Genomic DNA, 23,885 nt, shown 5'->3' with positions numbered 1-23,885 from the left:
ATGCATGATATTCTGCTCATCCCCTCCCCCTCTTTTCAAATAAAAAATAGAAGAAGGACAAGCAAGAGAAACAAACATTTATTGAGACAGGCACTGAACTGGGTATTTTCATTAGTGACACACATAGAAATATAATGACCATATTATTCTGGGATCTCTAAGAGTCTGTTTGGCAAGCATTATTTCTTGCATGCAGTAAAAATAATGTGAGAGAAATTAGCATAATTTTCACATTATTGACAAAGATTTAATTGTCCATGTTGTCCCTACAAAGTGGAAAGAGACAAATGGATGAATCTGTGAAAATCTGCAACCACAACATGCAATAACCCAAGATTCACAGGATGAAAAATGTAAGAGGACAAATCATATGAGTTTACCATTGTATAATCCTTTAATACTAGAAGAAATAAAAGTAGACATCACAATAGTGAAACGCAGAAATGAATTGTTAAAACCAAAACAAGATTATTTCTGATAAATGGCTGACTCTTTCCATGCCATAATATATTTGATGGGTAAAATCAAATTAAGAGGGTGTTTATTTTGTCGTGGGAGTTTGGGAAGTCAAATTACAAATTCATGATAATAGATTTTCTAGCAGCAAAAAGTCTTCAAGAAAATCACTTAATCAGCATCCATGTACTTCTGTTCATTTGCATTTGAAACAAAAAACAGAACTAGGGGAGGCAAGAGAAAGAAACACTGTGAGCCAGGCACTGAGTTGGACATTTTACGTATAATGACACAGGTTATAATGGCTTTGGCCAACCACCTTGAGGTGACTCACTGATAGGGAAAATACGTGCACTCTATGATTCTTTTTTAGAAAAATTCTGATGACTTACTCTGTAGTCTTTCTGTACTTTACTCATCAGCCAATGTCTACAAAATATCAAAATGTAAAAACTGTTATTCATAAAAGCTAGCATAAATCTGAAAAGTAGCCATTTAGAAGGTATATTATCAGGTTAAAAATGACAATGTTAGTAATCACCCCTAATTTCCCACTTAAGGTTGAATTTACTTGGCATTTTATAAGGGAAAGAGTGAGAGAGAGGTAGTGGCAGCTTTGGAAATAGGGAACCTTATGCTACAGCGGACTCTGTGCTTCAATATGGCTTTACACTGGACATGATCACTCAACGGGCTGTGTCTGGATTGCTTTGGTTTATACAAGAGACCCTTACATTGTTTGCGAGATCAAAAAAATTAGTGATACAGCACAAAAGCAAGTCTCAAGGTGCAAAGAACACTCAGGGATCACATGAAGCAAAGCCAAAGGGCCGACATTTCAATAATCAGTGGATTGTACTTTAAACACATTAAAACAACTGGGCAGGTATACAATGACAAACAATATCACTTGTTGACAAAGATTAAGAAAAAAATCAGTACATTCACAGTTTCAACAGAAATATATGATTACATATATGATTATATATTTTAATTTTAATTACAGACATAGGCATAACTATATTGAAATTAGATATGTTAGATCACAAGTCATTAAATAATGATTTTCATTTGTATTACATGATAAATTTACAACATGAGGATTATATATTTCAATACGGCATATACTGGTTTTGAACAACAAAAAGCAATATAGTGTAAAGTAAACAGGTACTTTAGAGTTAGGAGTATCACATGAGAAATATATCAAACATTTCATCAACACCAGTCCAAACATAAAATGTGGCATCTTTTATTTCTAACTATAAGCAGCTTTGAAGGAAGGTCATTGGGATGTGGAAGGGAGGTAGTTTTAAAAATTCAAAACATTTTCTCAGGAATTTTATAGAACAAATGATTTTCAGCGGTATTTTTCCCATATAGTTTTTTTTTCATTTTAGATAATAAGATAAAAAGATTGCCTCTCCAATTTGCAAAATGTATACAGACAAAGCCTGTATTTTGAAGTTTATTGAGGGGGCCATAATTTGACCATAATAACTATTAAAGTTTGATTGATAGAACTGCCTCAACCACAAAAGGCTTCTAGAATTTTTTATCCTCTTTTTAAATGGTAGTACGTAAATATTAATTAATACACCAACATGATCTGTGAGCCCCTTTACTCATTGGCTAGACCATATAGAAGGATGCATTTCTGCTCTATGTGTGTCAATGCTTTTGAACTTGAAATAAAAGGATCAGGGTGAAAAGAACAGCTGTTAGTTCATAGTCTTATGAGTTATGTATGCCTCTCAGCAATTAATTCATAATTACATGTAGATTTACCATTTTCAGTTAGATTTGAGTTAATGGATACTCTCCATTTCATGAGGTTCTCATAGGTCCCATTCTTTGGAACATCCCATTTTCTACCCTTTCCCTCCACTGGAAACTGATAACATGAAGAGCTCAAACTCAAAGTTACCTTCTTGGAAAATAAAAGGCTGAGGAGAAAATTCCCCTGTGATTCATGGGTGATGTCTACTAATCATAGGAAAAGACTGTAATTATAAGTAGATTTTCTTGTTAAATCACAAGCTCTGAAGCAAACAATCTTTATTTTGGAGTTTCTCTTTAAGATAGTCAATACATACTCATCAAGATAACTTAGATTTATTAGACAATGAGTTACCAGCTTGATTCTATCAGCAAGTACATATCTAAATGGAGTATTACATGGAGTATTACTTATGACCTCAACTTGAGGTTGTCTGTGTGGAGATTTAACAATTGGTCCATCTTATACACAGCCAAAATAATTGCTTATGGGTAATTTTGTTCCTGTAGACCCCAAGTTTACTAGTCTACACAATTAATCTTTAGGGAGAATAAATGGTCCTGGAAAGAGGGGCTGTAAAAACTTTAAGTAAGCAGAACTGGAAGGAAGCAGATTCATGAGGGTTTTGGTCTACCTAATTTAGAGAAATGGATCTCAGTTTTCTGTTAAGCATTTCTACACACTGTCTCAGGAATTCATTGCCTAAGTCAAGGGCATGTGGGCAGTAACATCTGGGCTTTGCACTTGCAGTCTTAGACTTTATTTAACTCATGAGAATGAATTCAAAGACAGACCTAGAAGAAATATTAGAAACAACATTTTTAAGGACATCAACCTACTTATTTAAAGAGAGGAAACCAGTGGCCAGAATTAAAATAGATGATCAGGGTCACACAGCCTATTTAGTAGAAGTGATGTGATCTAGAACTGGACATGGAGGGCTCCATGACTCTCCTGGCAGCATTGATATCGTGTTTGAGCCAAAAAGTCAGAAAAGAAACCTTGTTCAATGAAATACACATGAGGCTTTCATCCATGTGAAGCTGGGGGATAGAAATTCAAGGTCATTACTACTGTTCCATCCATGTGCAGAGCTTCAAAGTGTACATACTGTCCTCTTTGACGCCTGGCATGTAATTCAATGCCACTCAAGAATGCATCAACATTTTGTTTCAGAATGGAAAGTCTTGAGTCATAGGCTTGCAGGTTTATCTCCAATCACACTCAGAGTCAGGCAAAGTGGTTGACACTATTAATTTCAGTTCTGTGATGATACAATTAAATTATACACAAAAGTCCCTGCATAGTTTGCTGGTTAGTCTTTAGATCATTTTGCAATCCCCTTTCTGGCTTCTCTTTTTTTTCCATCTCTCCATTTATTTAAAAGAAATCCATTCAAGGTAAAATTTACTTTCCAATCAATGCACTTTTCTTCCAAAGTGAAACCTTTTAAAAAGAAAAAGTAAAGAAGGCACTTTGTAAAACATACATGGATCTGTTTCTTTCTTGTCTATGCTAGATTGAAGCTGCTAAGGGCAGGCCAAGTCTTTTGGCAAATGATGGACAGCAGAGGTAAGCTGAATAAAAAAAAGAAAGAAAAAAGAGAGCTTGGTCTCCATCCAGACAAACTTTCCCATGGAGCTCATGTCCTTTGGTTACTCATTAACTGAGGATTCACCGGTTCTCTTGGATCATGTCAAGCAAAGAGTCTCCCGGCTTTGACTTTACACATACAACAAGAACTTGGCTGCTTCCAACTTAACTAGTTCACAGTGGTCATTAACCTATAACTGATTAGCAGAATGGGCCTCAGGCACTTAGGAGAATCTGTCATCTGTCAAAATTCAGTGGCACAGCTGATAGTAATTTGTGCTCATATTAAAGTTCCTTCTATGCACTTGTTAAAGCCTATCAGAGAACATTTTGCCATTTACATCCTAAAGTTCCATCAATCATCTGCTGGATCTATCAAGTTTCCATGTACTTCATCACTTGAATTCTTAGAGAGACGCTTATGAAACTATAAATTTTGTGATTCAGAGCAAAAGCATCTTTCATCCACATGTGATGGTTATTCATCACAACCAAATATCAGAACAAAGATTTGAGTTGTTGGCTCCATGTAGGAAGGAGCATGGCTTGATGCATAAAAGATAATTTTTCTAAAGACTAATATCTCATTTCCTGTGTCTTTCTTAGCTCTACCTCTTATTTCCACAAACATATTTGCACATGGTCTTATTTATGACTTATACTGTATCTATATAATGTGAAATACATGTGTAATATATGAAGACAAACAGGGTGCTGAGACTTTTAAGAGTGGAGCAGGGATGAGCATTTCTCTGTCTGACAACTTAACTAAGATGCCAGGGATTGGTTCAAATTACTCAGTGAGCCACAGAATCAAGGGGATTGAATTTCAAAAGGCCTTACAGATTATCTGTCCAACATAGTCAGAGAAAACTGAAATCCAGAAGAAGTAACTGGCCTTTCCAAGGCAAAACAGAACTAGAATCCAGGTGTCTTGACTCTTCATATTCATTCTTTAACTCAAGCAGCTATCTTTCAACAGAAAATATTTGACCATAAAATTCTAATAAATGAGTAGAACTATAGATTAGATTTTATTTCATAAACATTAACTAATTTTTGGGGGGCGTAACTTGTCTTTACAGCTATATTTTTCATTTATGCAAAATCATATATCAGAAGCAGATTTTTAAATTTCAAACTATGAGTAACATATGTGCTATCAATTCTATTGTGGTCATAATTAGTAAATAAACACATATATTTAACTTCTGGAGAGGAATAGAATATGTTGGGAAAGGTTTAGTTTATACTGGTTTTGAAGTTTATTTTCTTTGTCAGTAGTCTTCAAGGTGAACTAGATTTTTTTGGCCCTCTTGGAAGTTGTGTATTTTGCATGCTATTCTCTCATGTGACTTCATATAATTTCCATCATTATGTGAATCTTAAGTCACTAGTAATTTTGGTTTTTCTTTTTCTTTACATATAGTGCTGTTCATTTCAAGTTAAATAGGCTTGCTCCACACTTTCCAAGAGAGGCAAAAATAACCTTTCATGGAAATGGTCGTAGACAACAATGTTTCTTCAGCTTGAGTGAGCAGGTGAGCTAGCTGGGCATTTTGTAAAAAGGCAGACTCCAATTCTGTATGTCCTCTGCAAGGTTTGAGATGCTGCAAACAAAATTTCCAAGTAGCGCCAACTCGATGCCAATGCAGTTGGTCCTCAGACATTCAGTATGGAGGATCCAGGGCACTGAATGAGCCTGGACAAGTTTCTCAAATGCTTCTATTGTTCACAAGATGTTTGTGTATTGGGAAAATATGCTCAAAGTGTTTGAACTTGCACCTCTGAAAGTATTAGCTACATGTTTCCTTTCAGTCATCAAGGAGTCTCTGAGTCCAGTTACTTGTTGGGTGAAAAATTTGTGCTTGTTGGGTGAAAAATTTGAATCACAAGAGGTGAGATCAGAGTCTCTACATCAGGTTAGAGGATGGATAGAGAATTAATTTGCCAGTAGGTGAGATGTAAGGCAGAGAGAGACAGAGTGCAGTAGATGCATCATGGATAATCCTATTAAAATGGAGCTACAAGGCTTTGAGCCTCCTCTGGAGGTCTGCCCTTGGAGCTGTCTTGCAGATTCTCCCATCCCCTGACCTTTGAGTCTTTGAAGCAGTTCTTGTCACGGGACAGCTGCTCACTTTCCTAGAACTTTTATCTGGACATTCTTGTGCGAGCACAACCTCTGCCAAGAGTTTGCAAATACATTTATTCCAAAAAGATACTGACTTTTGGTTTTGCTTAAAATTCTTTTCGTTCGGGATTGCTCGGAGAACATTAAATAAGCCAAAGTCAGGTCTCTGTCTTGAAAACTATGCTAGCAGTCACTAATCTCCATTTTCATGGTGGTTCATAAGATTCCCCCATAAGTGGATAAGCCCTAAGTTCACGGGAGAAATATTTTAGGTCTAGACAGTCCTCAAACCATAAGTCAGCAATGGCTGCTATTTAAAGTATCCTGGAGATAAAAAATAATCAGATAAAAGCTACTCTATTGTACTTAATTGAAGTTTTCATCCACTCCACACTCCTCAGGGGATAATGGGTTGACATTTCACTCTAACAGGGTCTGTATCTGCTATATGTACTTTGAATAATCATTATGACCTTGCAGCTAAAATGACTGTCACCGCTTGTAGACGTAAACAGCAGTACTGGGAAGTTAGAAAATAGTCTTTAATTTTCCTAAGCAATAGAAAAATAGTCTTCAAAAATACAGTGCTAAACTTACGGGTTTGTATTAAAGCAGAATTGTATATACAGTAAGGCAACACTTCTGTTAGCATTCTGCAGTGACTACTGTTTAGATTAAAGATAGTCTTTGGGAATTCATTTTTCCACTAAGAAAATACTAGGGGCTATAACAAATCATCCATCCTGCTGAAATTAAGCAAGGAAAACATTTGAAAAGGTTCACTATGTGAAATTCATTGGCCTTACTTTGTAAGAAAGTTTTATTCCCCCAAACTATACACTCTAGAGGCCTTAGAAACAAATAGTTTAGGTGGAATAACCCATGCTTAGCATACTCAGATTACTTTGAGAAAAAAAATGGGGGCATGATTTCATTTGCATACAAGCAAAGGGTCAGTAAGGTATAGAGACTATTGTAAACAATTTGGCTGGTGTCCTGGAATCTATTCCTTCAAAAAAGTGCTATGCTTCAACCATCCTAAGAAAATGAAAGAGGAGTGTAAAGGCTTAACAATCAGTTTTTTTCAACACATTTTTCATGGCATTTTCAACATATCAGTCACCTTCTTGTGCTAAGTCATTTTGACTGTTTCATACTTTCTGTCACATGCCAAAATTCTATTGCAGAGGCTATACCTGTTGGCACCATCCCTCAAGAATGGTAAACAATGTGTTTTTATTTCATTGAACACACACACACATATATATATATATATATATATATATATTTGCAAAGAGCAAATCACAGAAAACAAGATTGATTTGTTCTGGAGATCAGCTGTTGAAAAGAGGCAAGTGTTGGACACGAGCACGGAAAAGGAGTGAATAATTAACCCACATCCTGTAACATTTTCTAGCAGACCGCGTTATTCCATGACTCTGTAGTGTTACCTGAAGAAAAATCACATTTTAGCCAATCGTTCAGTAAGTCTAGCTATCAGTGAAAGGAGTGCGTGAAGCATGTAGGATCCAGGTAATCCAGCCTGCCCAGTTGGAGTCTGCAGTTGCTTGAGGTTGCAGCAAAGCTGGCTAGATCTTTCTCAGATTGGTTCTGTTCAAGCGATGGTGGAGCCTTCTTGGCTGATTCCCCAAACAAAGCTGTGTTCTGAGCTCGTGAATCTGGCACTAACACCAGGATGTTGTCATCCATAACCCCAGACACCTTGGCATACTCCTTACTGGTTTCGGGAACCCCGGGCTTCTCTGCCTGGTCGTTTTCTTTCTGTTTGGGGAACAATGATAATATTCCATCTTTGTTGACTTTGTGAATCTCCACATAATCTGGGGGTTTAGCATAGACAACGGGGAGGTTCTCCTGGAGCAGAGGCCACGATGTGTTTTGTTTAGTCTCAGAATGGAAGCTTTTCTTCTTCTCTTGCCCAGCTATCTTTTCCTCTTCAGTCTCAAGGGTTTTAGAACATTTTAGAACATTTCTTCCTGTTTTGTTCAGGAAAGAGGCGAGTGTATCTACAGGACCTCCTGCTAGCTTGCACACATCAGCGATGCTGTGATAAGGAGATCTGGTCATGTGCTGGCCAGGCAGTAAAGGCCATGTTGAAGATTTGGATACATCTGCATGAAAATAGGGGATGCTGCTTTGGGCATCCTGGGTGGGAGGAATATTTTCTTCCGGATTCTCTGGCTTCTCAATGATCTCAGGAATGTGGAAAGCAGGGGGGTAGACCTGAGGCTCCTCACACTTTTCAGACAAAAGAGAATGGCTGTCATAGCTTCCATGACCAGAGTCATTGTCTGGATCTAGGTGTGTGGGTTTCACACCTTGCCCTGGGTACTCTTTGGAATGGGAGGGCATTAGTTGTACGTCCTCATTGTCATCCACTTCTAAAAACTCCACCAGCAAGTCCTCAGAGTCAGAAGTGGGGGGGAAGTCTTGGCATCCTAAGGCAGTCAGGAGTTCTTCAGATTTGCCCTTCTATTGAAACACAGACACAAGGAGAGATGGCTGTTAGCCTCAGCACATGCCACACGTGGCATCACAGCTGAGTGGTATCTGAGCAGAGTAAAGGGGATTTGCTCCTGGGGCAGCAGCCATGCTGTATCTTGCTTAGTCTTGGAATGGAAGCTTTCCACCTCCTATTGCTCAGCAGAAGGCTCTGTGAGCAATCTCACAGTATCCTGCCCCTCCCCACTAGACTGCAGACATATGTGCGTCAGGTCATGAGTAAGTACCTTCTGAGTACTATCCACCAAATACTTTTCTTTATGTCTTCTAAAAGTTTTCTTTGTCTCTAATAGTCGTCATGAACTTAATGGGCAAGTACTATACTACTCAATGTATGATAAACATAACTGCAATAAAAATGTTTTTTGAAACATGTGAAGTTGTAGTGTTTGTGTGTGTACCTGACACTGGTACTCACTGGTAGAGTAGTTCTGAGACATGGTGGCTGGTCTCTTAGCCTCCTCCACCGCCTTCTGGAGTGTGGTGACAGTGAATTGGTTCTTGTCTCTGGCTTCTCCCACCACTCCTTTTCCTTCTCATGTTCCTCCTCTTACTATTTTCCTTTCCTCTCCTCTCCTCTCCTCTCCTTTCCTTTCCCTTTCCTTCTCTTTTCCTTTCCATTCCTTTCCTCTCCTTTCCTTCCCTTTTCCTTTCCTTTCCTCTCCTTTCTTCTCTTCTCCTCTCCTCCTCTGCTTCCCTTCCCTCCTTTCCCCTCTCCTCCCCTCCTTTCCCCTCTTCTCCTTTCCTTTCTCTTTGGATCCCATTTTTCTAGTCTTTATTTCTTTCTTTCATCTTCTTCCTCATCTCTCTTCCTCCTATTCCACATAGTTTCTTTCTACTCCTATTTCTCTCTTTCCTCTTCTAGTCTTATTTTTTTACTTCCCCTCTTCTCCCCAGTTCTCTGACTTAGGTCATGTGCCTAAGTCATGGCTTTTATCCCTTATTAGATAGATATGACTTTGGATAGGTGGCTTTTCTTTCTGGACCAGAGCTTGTCCAGTTTTATAATAGGAGTAATACCACTTATCTTCAAGGGTTCTTTGAAGATTAGAAATAATGTAAGAAAGAAGATTAAAAAGTATAACCCTAAAGCAGCCATTTATCATTAGGTCTCTGTGGCTAGCAGGTTGAGTTGTAAGATAGACACTAGGTAACCAACTTCCTGTTGGTTTTATAAAGGTTGATACTAGACCGAATAGTGGGTAAGACCCCTGGAGCAGAAGCCCAAACTCTAGTCCTTGCTGTAACAGCTACAATCAAAGTGATTTTGAAAGACAAGTCAAATTCATATTTTTATCTTCTTATAAACTTAAATTCATGGCAATCACACCAACAGTGTTACATCACGGTTAACCTAGAGAAAAATGCTTTAATTCTGTCTCAAATCAGTCTAGTGTGCTTTGGAAAACTCCAGCGCATAGAGTACTGATCCACTGACTGTTCAAATGGAGCATGGGGTCAATGGAAAATCCTCCCACAGTGGCTTAGGTAAAGGACATTCAAGTAGAAGCTTGGGCTCATGTGTAAGGGAAATGGTGGTAGTGAGTTAGAATATCTGCTTTCTTTCTAAACTCATTATTGCCTTCAAGATGGTCATCTCTGTCTTCAGGAGCAGTCATGGGCAATGTAACAGGCCTCACTGTGAGTTTGGGTGTTTCTGGTCTTTCTCTCTTTGCTCTCTGACTTTTAGAATATGATGATGAACACACTCACCCCAAACACTTTCTTCTGGAAGGGGATGATCCAGAGGACCAGGTTGGATTGATCAGGATTAAGTGGGCTTGTGTAAACTTAATTATCACCAAGCAGTGAGTCACATTACACTCTCTGCTTCTGACACTTACCTCCAGCAGATGAGTATCAAATCCTTTTATTTTGGGCCCAGGAACTGGTGGAAAGATGCAGGTCATCATGCTATAAAATAATTTGTGAGAGTGGATAAATGATGTATAGTTCATTGTAATATTTGAAAGAGATCCCGCCCCCAAATTCCTAAACAGGTGGTGCACAGGCTATAATTCTATGGCTGTATTAAAGTAGCAGTAAATGACAGAGGTAATTCTAGAGGCATACACTACACCTTTGCTGGCTAATTTTGAATGCTAATTTCAAGCTACTGGATTATTGGTTCCATTATTTTCTTTCAATGTTAGCTGCTTTTGCCAGATTTCCACAATTTTATAGCTCTATCTTATGGAAAGAGTGCTGGATTCAATAATCACATTTTAATACTCTTTTTAAAAAGCACTGATAAAATATTATTTTTTTGTATGAGAAAAAGTACTAGCATTAATTGATAAATAGTGTCCATCTTGTTTATATTTTTTGTCATTATTACCAATAACAATGACCAAGAGAAGAGCTGAAAGACAGTGTAGTACCTATAGCCCTTCAGAACTACTGCCCAGACCATAATCAAACAGATGACAGCAGAGAGAACGGCCACAATTATCCACACGGTTGTATTTTTCAAGGTGAAGTCTAAAAAACAAACAGCCATAGAGCTTTGATTACATATAATATCATTATTAAAAACCAAAAAGTCAACCAATATAACACATGAAACTCTTGAATTCATTATTTTTTTCTTTCTACTTGTATTTCTTGACTTGAAAAGCTTGAATCCCAGGCATCAGCCTGGGAATCCAGCATGGGACTGATCAAGACCCCCTGAATGTGAATGTCAGAGAGGAGGCCTAGGCAATCTATCGAGCCTTGGGCAGCAGATCAGTACCCATCCCGAGTATACACACAGACAATGTGAGATGCACTCTCACCCTGAACTCTTGGGGAAGAGTCTAGGCCCTGCCCTATATGAAATGACAGACTATGGACACCCCCATGGAGGGCCTCACCCTCCCTGGGGAAATGAGGGGATAATGGGGGGGGTTGGGGAGAGGGCAGGGGAGGAGGGGAGGGAAAGGGAGAGGGACCTGGAACTGACTTGTGAAGCAACCTTGTTTCTTATCTAAATTTAAACTGGAAAATAAATAAATAAAAAAGAAAAGCAATCCATCAGTAGTAGGTAGACATAACGATACAGAATGAATGACCAAAGAGTCCTTGGAGGACATTATAGACTTATACCTGTAACTTTATTCTAGAACTCTTACAAATGTCTTTTTGTTAGATTAAGAGATGATAATCACATCTCTACCAACTTTTCTAGATAAGGCTCAAAATAGTTTCTATATCAATAGCTATTACATACAACTTTATTGTTAATAATATTTATAAATGTAGGGAAAAATTAGGTCAAAACACTCACCATTGGGTATTTCAATGGAATTCTCTTGACCCCATCTACTCCAGTATCCATGGTCTGGCTTGCAGCGAGTCTGGACAAAGTACTTTTGTCCTGGATATAAGTCAAAAACTTTAAAGTGTGTTTGCTGTCCTGTAAAATGGGTCTAAAGAAAAACAAGAAATACACAAGTCACCTCCAACTGTTGTTATGTAGAAAGAGACTTTTTCTTTATACCATAAGTTATTGGGGAGTTAGGCAGACATAGCTGTGTTTAGAGGATGCCCTGCTTTTATTATTCTATCCTTTCCTTCTTCCTCTTAAAATTTTATCACAAAAATTCAAAAAGGTTTTCCATGTCTTCATTTGGAACTCTATTTCAGAAAGACAATTTCCACCAATTCTCCACTTTACTTAGTGAAAAACAGAATTCTTGCTGACAAATTAATATATACATATTAGATAATAAAATTATTAGTTTATGAATTCCAATGAAGTAATTGATTTAAGGAATTATTAGTTGGTGTAAAAGCTATTAGGTGGAAGAAATTCAAGTTTTTATGTATGTTGAAGGGATTGTATGCAAATAAGATGTTACTTAGCAATGGAAATATTAGGTTTCTACATCCCTAATCTAGGACTCAGATTTAGTATCATTTATACTAGTGCAACCAGATGGCTCATGCCTCCTGATGATGATGATGATGAATATAGTATGAAGTTCATACTGATTACTTATAGTAATTAGTTGAGTTACATGTCATTCAACCTGAATCTAATCAAGTCCTTAAATCTAAAGTCTGGTTGCAGATAGTACAGGGGCAGAGATATTAGTGAAGATTATGGGACATCCTGATGAACAAATGGCCTCCTATTTTCATTATATTAAAACTGTATTGGATTAGACTTCGGTTTGGACAAGCCAGCTATTAAAGATATTTTTGAAGCAGGGAGGATTACAATATAAACTAACTGCTATATTTTACTTAAGAATTTTAATTACATTTTTAAAAATTTGTGATCCTTTTACTTTGACTATGTTTACAAATGTTCTTTTCAACAGAGACATATATTAAGATATTTAAGGGAGGAATACCATAATGCTTATAATTGTGTCATTATCATTTTACACTGAAATATTACAAAGTATTTCTTTTAAAAACATGGACCATGGACATATTAAACTGACTCTTTTTCCTCCAGCCTCAGTATAGTTTATGTTCTTCCAGAGGTCTGAGAAGGTAAATTGGGAACCTAAGGGGGAACATGTCCAGTATAAGGAGCTGTCTTTGTGGGAACTGTGACTATGAACACCCTTCAATCTCAGTAGAAGGGAAAAGGCATTTCCTTGGCCAGGAGGACTATGTCTGCAAGGGGATGTCCACATGGTGGACAACTAATTGGGGGAAATGATCTACTCTGTTGTAAGAGGTTTATCCTTGCCAAAGGATATGGTTCCTCCAATAAAATTCTTTTTGACTCACCTCCCACTCATCTGCTTCTTCAGACTTTAATCGAATTTCATATTCCATTGTAAACCAACCAGTTTTTACATCAGTTATGGTGGGTGGGGACCATTTTATCCACAGATATGTCTTTTTGTCTTTTAGCTGTTTCACTTCTAGAGTCAGGTTCCGAGGAGGCTCTGGCTCAACTGCAGAAACAGAAGACATATTTAGTTTCCCTGACGGCTTGAACCTTCCTTTTGGCCCCACTGTTTCCTATCATGGCTTGCATTTTCTATCAGCCCACTTTCCCCACTGCATTGTAAGTTTCTAGAGGACATGGTAAATACCTTCTTACTCTTAACAGGTGATCAGTCATGCTTGCAATCGAAGATGGGCCTTCAATAGTGACAAAAATAAGCAACTGATATGTTAGCTGTATTCTTCACTTTCTACCAGCTAGGTTCATATACGTGTTCACGTTTTGCCCCTAATGGCAATAGCCATGTGATAATAACTGGGGTGGGAGTTTCAAGTTGAAGTTGGAACAGGAGATTATTGGGAAAGGAATTTGAAATAGTTTATTTCCCTTAGTTGGGAGCAACCACCTCCTTGAAAGTCTGCACATCTTCTTGTGTGTCACCCATTCATATTTACAACTTTGCAGGTAACACATTTACAGACTTTTGCCTTCAGTTCATCAACTGTATTCTCCACTCAAAATATACATCACTCCCTGTGGAGAACAGAATTCACCCTGCCAGATAGCAAATGGCAACACGTGCCCAGCACTTGAATTTTTTGACAGTGTTCCTTTGAGTAACCCTCAAACAGCTTGTTTCATTCATTCATTCGTTCATTCACCAAATGTTTACTGAATTCCCACTAGCAAAATCTTAACATTTCTTGAATGCATACCACATGCCATGAATTAAGTAATACTCTAACAACAAATCATCATTTAACCCACTCCCCAAGTGTCACGAACCTGTATTACTGTGCCTCTTTGGTAGAAGAGAAACCAAGAGAGGACAATTACTGGTTTACTGTCACATATTCAGTAAAGTGTGTAATTTGGAACCCAGAGGCAGCTTTTATTTTGAAACAATTCTAAGTAGCATTTCTCCCTTAAACTGCGGCTAGAATTAGCTAAAGTGTATGTTACATTCTGAATGAACAAATGCCATGAATTACACAGCTTACTATGATTTTAAAATGATTTTTGTTGTATGCATTTTACTACAATTAAAAATCAATCAAAGGAGGCACTTATCCTCAGATCCCTCCAACTACAGGCCATGGGATTACTTCCCTAAGATGTAGAAATACCTAGTGGTTGTGTTGCTCAGCTGTAGATACACCATCTGCATCAACTCCCTGTCTCCAGGGCTCTTGAAATATCATGGAAAAGGAGCCAGAAAGAATGTAATAGCTGGAAGGTGGGGAAGAGTGCTGTGAAATATTGTCTTTTGGATAAGACGTGGCTGCAGTACACACGAGTTCACAGCTGTTAAACTGGATGAGTTCAAATCAGCTAAAACCTCTAGTGTTGAGGAGGAGGAGGAGGGGCTCCTGAGGCCCCATCTTTAGGTGAAGAGCAACTGGCAGTTGGTGGAGGCTAGTGGAGGGAAAAGTCACTTTTCTTTGGGGCGTGGCTATTACTGGCTGCCCATGCCTCACTGGATGACCCCATATGGCCAGCACCAAATGGACTCGGTGTGTCATTAAAAACAAAACAGTAAAACAAACAAAACGAGGACATGAAGTTGGGAGGGAGATGTGTGACTGCTGCAGGGGCTCGGCCTGCTTTCTGTTGTTCAATGGTATTAGCTAAATTTGGAAGACTTGTGTAATTTCAACCTTATTAGCTACTTAATAAATTATTATCTAAGATAAATAATAAACTTCATTCTCCTTATCCTATCTATTCTCCTAGGACTCTATTTATCGTCTGTGCTAAACCACAAAGGCCATTGCAGCTGTGTCCAACGCCCTACTACATAATGCTGAGCATGCATAGCAAGGAACTCTCTCAGATCTACTGCTCTATTTTATGAGTGCCTTCTCCAAACAATATAGAAGTGACAGTAACCTTCAGCCAGTTACTACTTACTTCCTATTGTTATTATTGTTTTTATTATATTTTGGGAATACTTGAACCTCGTGTTAGTATTCAGGCATCTGTACTGGTCTGCCTTAGGGGTTCTGACAAAATATGCCTTCAGCTGCAGCCACTAAGAACACCTTCCGTGTACATTCACTATGTTCCCACCTCCCATCTCTCTCTCTCTCTCTCCTTTTGTGTGTCTGTTCCTCTGCTTCTCCACCTGTTTCTCTGTCTCTCCCACCTCTCTCTTCTCTTCAGCTGCCCCTGTCTCCAGAGGCCTCCTGCTCCTTCTCCTTCCCCCCTTTTCCCATTCTTTTTCTCCTAATAAAAAATCCTCCACATGAGCTCTGTTGCAGAGCATCTTTCTCTCTTGTGCTACTTTTTAAATTACAATGCCTAGGGCCTTTTTATTTAAACTAGGCAGCATGCTACCATTAAACAATTCCCATCACCCCCACCAGTCTTTGTCTAATAATATCTCAAATTATGATGAAGTAGATATAATATTGTGGAGAGCTGAATTCCGTCCAAGTATTTGGAATGATTCCTTTGGAATAAGAACAGGAAGATCCTTTTAAAGACCTTTGTTTCTGAAGAGTATCCCTGTCTTCCACAAGGAGAAAGAAAAGACATTTGGAGTTGTTGGTATAGCTCAGTGGGATCGCCCTCATGTCCATCTCTGGGTTTCACCTCCAGCACACCCCCACCAAAAACAAAAGGAATCTGATCTGGCTGGTAATGAAGGCAACATGGTTGCAGGGAGAAGGCAGATGGAACTACTAATAGTGGAGGCATACCAAACACTCACACTGGATATAAGACACTAGGATTAGAGTTGAAGGAAAATATGAGAACAGGAAGATCCCAAGTATTAATCTTGCTGCCAAGAGTCAACACTGTTGATGAGAAATACTCCTCCAACAAAGATACTGTGAGCTCTCTCACCTTTCTTATCTGGGATCCATCCATAAGCCAGGAAGACCCAAACTGATTTTGACCTTCGATAACTACCTAATATAACATAACAGTAACAAATTCCCCACTCACTTCCCTTTCCCTTACCTATGTAAGTCACATCCACATAAAGTGGATCGGATGCACTGCTTCCCATCTGATTAGTGGCATTTACTGTGATGACGTATATTTTCCATATGGAAGTGTACTGCTTGCTGAAGAAACAGGAGTTGGGGCCACTGGTTTTGTAGTCTGGACATTCATGAGTGGTTTTCTCTCTGCAACAAGTAATGCATTAAGAGTGAGTAAGAAAGCAAGAGTCACATTCTTATCCTTAATAGGTTAATATTACTGGATTTGGAGGATAAGGAGCTCCAAGTACAAGAATGAAAGCAGAAAAATGGGTCCCTGTGGCTCTGTGCTCTACCCACTCCAACTGGGAGCCTGGGAAAGAATTGTGCTAGAAGAAGGGGTGGAAAGACTAGCTTAGCATCTCCATCCTCTGCTGCACACGAAACCTTCTTTCCTGCAGGTGTTTCTGTGAACCTTGTGGTTTGTCTTCCAGAGTTACCAATGGCCAATGGCACCCCCACTGGGTCACCTTAGGCAGTTGGGATCTTTGTTACATTATGGGAACAAGCATATTTAAATCAAAGGGTTTAGGAGGAGGCACACTGATGATGTCAGTATAATTTAGATGGTTGACAGGTGAACAACAGAGTGAAGTATCCTTGAAAGGAGGCATTTCAGCCCCACGTGGCTCATTAAGTTGCTCATATTTTAACAGTCTCAACTCCATTCACACCACACAGTTGGTGGAGGCGGTTTCAATTCTGCATTCTTTAAATATTTGTGCCATGTCTCTTTGGATCCCATATGGAAGATCAGCTCTGTGTACAAGCAGTACTTGGAAAGTGGCACGGCTGTCTCTGTCAAATACTTACTTCATTTTTAAGTCCAAGATACAGAAGTGTACTTTTTGCTAAACTAACCTTTCTATATTTCATTTAAAAATTCTAGGAGAGTGTCATTATGATTTTATAAAAATTGTCATCTAGAAATAATCTTGTTTTGCCCTCATGGCAGTGTTACATTTAACTGTGCTTCAGGAGATGTTGAATTTTATTCCTTTGCTGTGTTTGAAATAGGGGTTCTTCATGCAGCTCAGGCTGGCTTTGAACTTGTGATCTTCCTGCCTGTCTCCAGAATGCTGGGATTACAAGTGTGTTCTAGAACAGCAATTTGTTTTTTAAAAAAGTCCTCAAGTTCTTTTCCTTGGGCATGAGACACATTTGAAAACCTAATGTACTGTGACTGTCAAGGATCACACAGCTTATATAATTCTGTTATGTTGTAACAGTAGTGTATTAACTAAAAAAACAAAAACTACAAATGTCATGTGGTTTATGGGTGAGCAGCTAAGAATAGCCAACTCATAGGCTGTTATCTAAGTTTGTTAAAGACATTTAGAAACTTGGTAATATTATAATGCCACTGGGTCAATGTGCATTTGAAGACTCGTTTTGTAAAACCCTTTTATAGAACATGATGGGCTAGAGAGACATTAAAATCCTTTCCTGATGGTATGAGCCTTATTGACTTAAATCCAGGAAAGCACAGTATGTATAATAACTAATGTAACTTGGGCGTGAAGAGTGTGAGCACTCTGGTGGGGTTTGCTAGGGCAGAAGAGAGAGTTTTACCCTTCTTTGCTGTAAGTCAGTGAGTAATTGGTAGGAAGTCCCCCATCTGTCCCAGGGTTCCACCAGCAGGTGAACGTTTCCTTGTCAGGAGAGCGACATTTGTGGATCTCAGGCTTTCCAGGTGGTGACTGTCCTAAAACAAAAATAGCCATGAGGTATTAGAGTGAGTATTGAGGTCCCTTCAACTGCTTCACTGAGCTGCTAGTAACAGAGGCAGATTATTGGCACCCTGGCCAGTGAGAAGGCCTTGGTTCAGAAAGTTCACTGCATCAGCATCCAACTACACTCTGCTCTGCTCATCTAGGGCTAGCAGGGCACTTAGATGATGCTGGGTGGTGGTGTATGCTTGCATTTCGAGATGGAGAGGACCATTGCCAAAATTTTTAATGAAGAGTTTGGCTGAGGGGAGAGAGCTGGATGCACAAGGAGCCCTTCTTCCCACATAGCTAGGAAGCATTGGGGTTACCACCAAAAGCATTCCCCACTGACAAGTGACCTGTGTGTACACAGTCAGTGCATGCTCAGTGGCATGTCCCATCTCTGCTCAGGAAGTTGTACTTTTCTGGCATTCCCACAGAACTAACTTTGGGTTACTTCCTCCCTCCATTGTCTTCTCCTTTTTTGCTTTGTCCTTTACCTTGATTCTGTACAGCCTTGGCCTAGTGATGTAGTTTTTTTTTTTCAAGACAGGGTTTCTCTGTATTGTTTTGGAGGCTGTCCTGGAACTCACTCAGTAGACCAGGCTGGCCTTGAACTCACATAGATCTGCCTGCCTCTGCCTCCTGAGTGCTGGGATTAAAGGAGTGCGCCACCAATGCCCGGCATGATGTAGTTTTCAAAAGATGTATTTTTATTAATTATTTGAAACTTCTGTATATGCATACATTTTAAATATACTCATTCCCCCTTCTCTCCCTAACTCTTCCTAGATCTACCTCTAGCCCTTATCCCTATAAATTCTCTCTTTCTATAACACACACACACACACACACACACACACTCCACACACATGTACACACACGGTGTGTATGCACACAAAAGAGAGAGAGACAGACAGACAGAGACAGACACAGAGAGTCAGATCTGTACTTTTTATAAACTTACGAGTGTAAGGCTACCCAATGCAGTCTTGCTGAAACACCAGAGCCTGTACACCTAAGGAAAATTGATCCTTAGGATCCCAGAGGCTGTAAATGGTGCTTCAGTTGGGGATGGGGACACAGGAGCCCTTCCCTTCTCCACGATGAACTGTTGATTGGCTTGATCTTGTGCCATCTGCACCCAACCTCAGCTACTGTGAAGTTATGACTATAGTGATCCTGCCATGTCCAGAAGCCACTTTTTCACTCTAGTCTTCCTCATCTTATGCCTTTCACAGTCTTTTCATCTCCTCTCCCAAAATGGCACCTGAGTCACATGTGTGTGCCTGGGTGCATGTGGTGTGTGTGTGTGTGTGTGTGTGTGTGTGTGTGTTTGTAATGTTCTGCTTGTGGCTGAGCACTCTACAGGCTAATGGTTCAGTTTCACTATCTCCTGATTCTTCCTCTTGCTATTTTTAGAATCTTGTTTTTAGTTTCCTTTTGTGTTTACACCCATCCCCTCTTTCTTTGGTTCACTCCCCTTGGTTCTTTTTATGAGTAGGTGACCCAAAACTTCCTTGTAATTCTGTGGATCTTTATGAAGCAGTCAGTATGGTAAGAGGTAGGATAGGGGGTAGTTCCACTCTGAGTGACGAGTTACCATGGTTAGATAAGAGATACTCCCACTGTCAGAGCAAGAAGTGAGAAGGTCTGCAGGAGGTGATGTGGCCAAGGGGATGAGATTTTTTTTCTCACTAGCTTAATCTCCAAAGCTTTTGGCAAGCTGATCTCCAATTCTCTTGCTTGGCTGTTATATTGAAAGAGGGACAGAGTAACCTTGGGATTTCGCCATGATGTTGTTGGTTTGGAAGGTCAACCATAACTGAGAGTATATCTCATTTTCTTATTTTTTTTTCCCTGATTGAGGGGCCAATGCTAAATTCATGAGTAGAAATATTTTTTTTCTTTCAGAGGTAGGCGTTAGCATCTCAGTGGTCTTTTATATCTTTCCCAACATTTATTCAATTTTTCATGCAGGCTCTCAGGATGGAATTTTACTCCAGAAGAACAGATCATGAAGATCATGGCAAAGGGATCTGAGAAAAGAGGTCTATATATATACAATCTATACAGAAATAAGAATTTATTGAATGATCTAGTATAATGCACAAGATGGGGCTATATGAAGAAGACTGGCCAGTCAGTGGTAACAGTATCACAGTATCTCACAGAATTGCTGAAAAGAATCTGTGTGAACCTTGTGTGTATCTATCAATGTCTGGAGGATTGCTTAGTGATGTTCAGGGTCATTGCAAAAATACAAGGTTTCTTTTTCTTGTTTGTTTCTGTAATGGGTGAGGAGAAACATGTGATGTATAGAGAAATATTCATTAAAAACCCTCCAAACTATCAGGGCATGGTGGTGCACATCTTTAATCCAGTATTTGGAATCAGAAGTATGTGGATCTCTATGAGGCCAGCCTACTCTGCATAGCGAGTTCTAGGATAGCCAGGGCTACACAGAGAAATCGTGTCTTGAAAATCCAAATCAACCAAACCAAAAAACAAAACAAAACAAAACCAAAACCAAAAAACAAATAACCAAACCACTACCACCACCAACCTTCAAACTCTATGGCTTAGTAATGAGTCTACTTGAAACTGATCGGGGCTACTGTTGATTATTTGAGTACTTAAGAGTTTCTTTCATGGGTTATCATGATTTTTCTCTCTCCTTTCTTTCTCCCTCTCTCTCTGGCTATTAAAATAGCACTTTTAGGAAACTCAAGGGAAAAAGGTAAGGCTGTGGAATTACAATCAGCCAAATGTTATTTTCATGCCCTTTGAAGAAACAAACTTTATGGACTATCTCAGTGAACAGAAACAAGGGATATTATACAAGTCCACATCAGAAGTAAGCACACACATAATGCATTCCACCCACATAAAACATATTTGGAAAGAAATACACGCAAAGGCATAATGATGGCAATATACACTGGTACACATACACACAACAACACACACATATAAATACACATAGGTTCCTCATTGGTATCCATACACACAAATACATATACAGACACAGATGCATTTACAATCAGGCACTATCAGCAGTTAGTGTGTACGTGGATACACTTGGAAGTACACACCTCCAGAAGCACATAGAAGTAGATGTGGGAAACCTATGTTGACAATCACACTTTAATTTAGCTGTGCTTTTTTTTCTCTTATTAGCACACATGCTGAAAGTGGTTACACCTGTTTTCCAACTTGTAAGGGCAAGCACTTACATTATTTTATAGTCTTTCAAAGGTATTTTCACATACATTATTTTATCTGAAGCTTGTGAGATATCCCTGTCCTCCCTTGGAGAAATTGAAAACAGAGAGACAGACAAATGGTTCAAATCACACAACTAGTAACTATACCCTGGATGGAAACTCAGGTCCTGTCATCCCCAGCGCTCTTTCAATCCACTCTTAAAATGGGGATGGAGTAGAAGGAACACAGTGGTAAGATTCTGCATTAATTTTAATGCAGATATGTGGCAAATAATTTAGTAGCAGCAAATAACATGAACATTTTCATTTCTCATAACTGCATTGCAACAGACCGAGACAGTCTCTCCACACCCCCAATAGACACTCCAGGCAAGAAGAGTAAGAAGAGAGTCTCTTACCATTAAGAAGGCTGATGTTGAGAAAAAGGAAGATGAAAGCAAGGGCAGATGGCATGTTTTCCTTCATGTTGGCCCCTGTTTCTTGCTACAGGCAATGTATCAGAGGCTCCCTGGAAGAGAAAACACCAGGTACCATTTGTTAAATTTCAGCCGGTCAGGCACATGCACCACTTTATTCTGGGTGCTTGCAACTGATTCTTGTTCCTTGCTTAATGTGACCGACAAAAACAGCGGGAAGAGAATGTACGAAAATGTAACATGGGATAGCTTGGTTAAGAAGCACTGATTCACACATGCTGGCAAAGATTTCACCACAAGAGGTCGTCAGACAACAATGTAGAGAGTTCAAAGGACGGCAAGGCTGTTGGCGTTTTATTTGTTTTGGTTTTGTTTTCTGCGTTCACCGAAGTTGCTCTATTTCCACTTCAGTGTTTAGCTGTCTAAGAGCACAGCACCCATTTATGTAACATAGGTTGTGTGCTCTGCAGGAGAACCATTCAAGGAGAGCTCTGTCTCCAGTATTCTGAGCCAGTTCAACTTATCGATACTGCCAGGCTGAGGGTGGGAGAGTCGGGTGGAGGTTCCTGTATAAGTTCAGGCAGAGAAGGTTCTGGAAGTCTCCAGGGATATGAAAATGGCTATGAAGCAAACCTCATAATAAATTTTAGTGACCCTCCGTGTGGCTTCTTTCTCCTTTCTGTAAAGCCCCATAACAAGAGACAATGAACTCCAGCAATAATTCAAATCTCTTGGGTTCAGAATAATAAGTCAATTTTGAACCTGCAGGGCTTGAGTGTTTTGAGCAATTTATTATTAATATTATTATTTTTTACTCTTGGAAGAGTTTTCAAAGTCTCTCATGTTTCTTCTTTAAAAAATTCATAAACTTTTTTTTTAAGTTTCATTAGTCTTACTAGACTTCAAACATGGCCCAGAAAACAATAGTTTTGATGAACTATGTTCAAATTTCCAGAAACACATGGTTTTAATTTCCCTTTAAATTTTATTTTTAAATCAAGGGAAGAATATCTAGGAGGCAAAGTTGCCCATCTTAGGCCATGTGAAGAGTTGCTTGATGAGACCCTAAAGCACCAAAATTTGTTCATTCCTCTATCTGTCAAACACATATTACTCAATGGAAAACTTTTTGGAGGTGTGTTACACCCGCCACTACTGCTTGTGGAATCACTCAGAAATAGACATTTTGATGACACTGGAAGCTTGGGGTGTGTCAGTACCAAAAAAACAGTGTCCTTATGTTGAAGATTCTGGTTCAGAACTTTGCTGACCCACTAATGGGCCCAGCAAAGTGCTGGAGACCTACTTGCTTCATCTGGATTCTTTATTCCCTCTGGGTAGCATGTTCTCAATTTAACTTGCTTCTTTTAACCTTTCAGGGAGTCATTTTCTTTAAACCATGTCGTCAGAGGCTTCTCATGGGTTTTCAATGATGCTCTTATAGTCCAGGCACTGGGCTGAGTCATCACTTGAATTTCATTTTGTCCTTTCTGTGGTCCCAAAAGTAGATGCTGGTTATCACCACCCACCCAGGTATGGGCACTGAATGTAGAGAAATAGTTTAGTAGGATGTCAATCACCTGCTAACAGGAGAGAGCAATCTGGCAAGTTGCAGAGCATCTGAGAAATCGTGATTTGTGGAGTATCTGGGGGCTATTTTTCTATAGGGGAAGAAGACACATGGGACAAGTACAATGGAGCAGTGGAGAGATGTATGCCAAGATCTGGGTGAACGGATCAGGAGAGCTAGGGCAGGCATTGGTTATCTCAGCTGCTGCTCTACTTGTGCTTAAGGGTCTCTAATATTGTTGATCTGTCTAAACTTGTTGTGCATCTTCATCCTGGCCTAGAAGTGGGATTCTGCTCTCTGGCTGAAGATGCCCCAAATGATATGACAGACTTTGATGATCCCCCATGGAAGGCCTCACCCTCCCTGGTGAGTGGATGGGGGGTGAGATGGGGGTGTCGGTGGGGGAAATGGGAGGATGGGAGGGAGAGGGAACTGGGATTGATATGTAAAATAAGATTTTTCTAAAAATAAGATGCTCTATAATATCCCTTCATCGAGACTGCCTTACTCCTGTGGGAATCACATAAACAATACCTGAGATCACCATGCTAATAAATCACCCCTTGTGGGTGAGGTCAGAAAGCTCTGCCAGACAGGGC

The 23,885-nt window shown here is 39.4% G+C and overlaps 1 protein-coding gene across 9 annotated transcripts in view; it reads right to left on the bottom strand.

Annotated features, from left to right (window-relative positions):
• The window catches only part of Prlr (prolactin receptor), a 174,558-nt gene that overhangs the window by 11,151 nt on the left and 139,522 nt on the right, over window positions 1-23,885 (bottom strand). For 6 of the 9 annotated variants that reach the window (XM_005078000.4, XM_013119047.3, XM_040757624.1 and 3 more), the window contains 8 exons: window positions 21,699-21,808; window positions 17,937-18,069; window positions 16,342-16,511; window positions 13,212-13,381; window positions 11,752-11,893; window positions 10,865-10,964; window positions 10,328-10,397; window positions 63-8,453 (listed from right to left, as the gene is read on the bottom strand). In XM_005078000.4, the coding sequence (XP_005078057.1) occupies window positions 7,458-8,453; window positions 10,328-10,397; window positions 10,865-10,964; window positions 11,752-11,893; window positions 13,212-13,381; window positions 16,342-16,511; window positions 17,937-18,069; window positions 21,699-21,765 (1,848 nt within the window). In that variant the 5' untranslated portion in view covers window positions 21,766-21,808 and the 3' untranslated portion in view covers window positions 63-7,457. Of the gene's footprint in view, window positions 1-62; window positions 8,454-10,327; window positions 10,398-10,864; window positions 10,965-11,751; window positions 11,894-13,211; window positions 13,382-16,341; window positions 16,512-17,936; window positions 18,070-21,698; window positions 21,809-23,885 lie in introns of those variants that run through there. The other 3 variants (XM_021231780.2, XM_021231781.2, XM_021231782.2) reach the window with 2 other exon arrangements.

Source organism: Mesocricetus auratus, unplaced genomic scaffold (genome assembly GCF_017639785.1).
Source record: "Mesocricetus auratus isolate SY011 unplaced genomic scaffold, BCM_Maur_2.0 Super-Scaffold_100015, whole genome shotgun sequence".
Lineage (NCBI taxonomy): Eukaryota > Metazoa > Chordata > Mammalia > Rodentia > Cricetidae > Mesocricetus > Mesocricetus auratus.
This window is presented reverse-complemented; position numbering and strand designations above follow the sequence as displayed.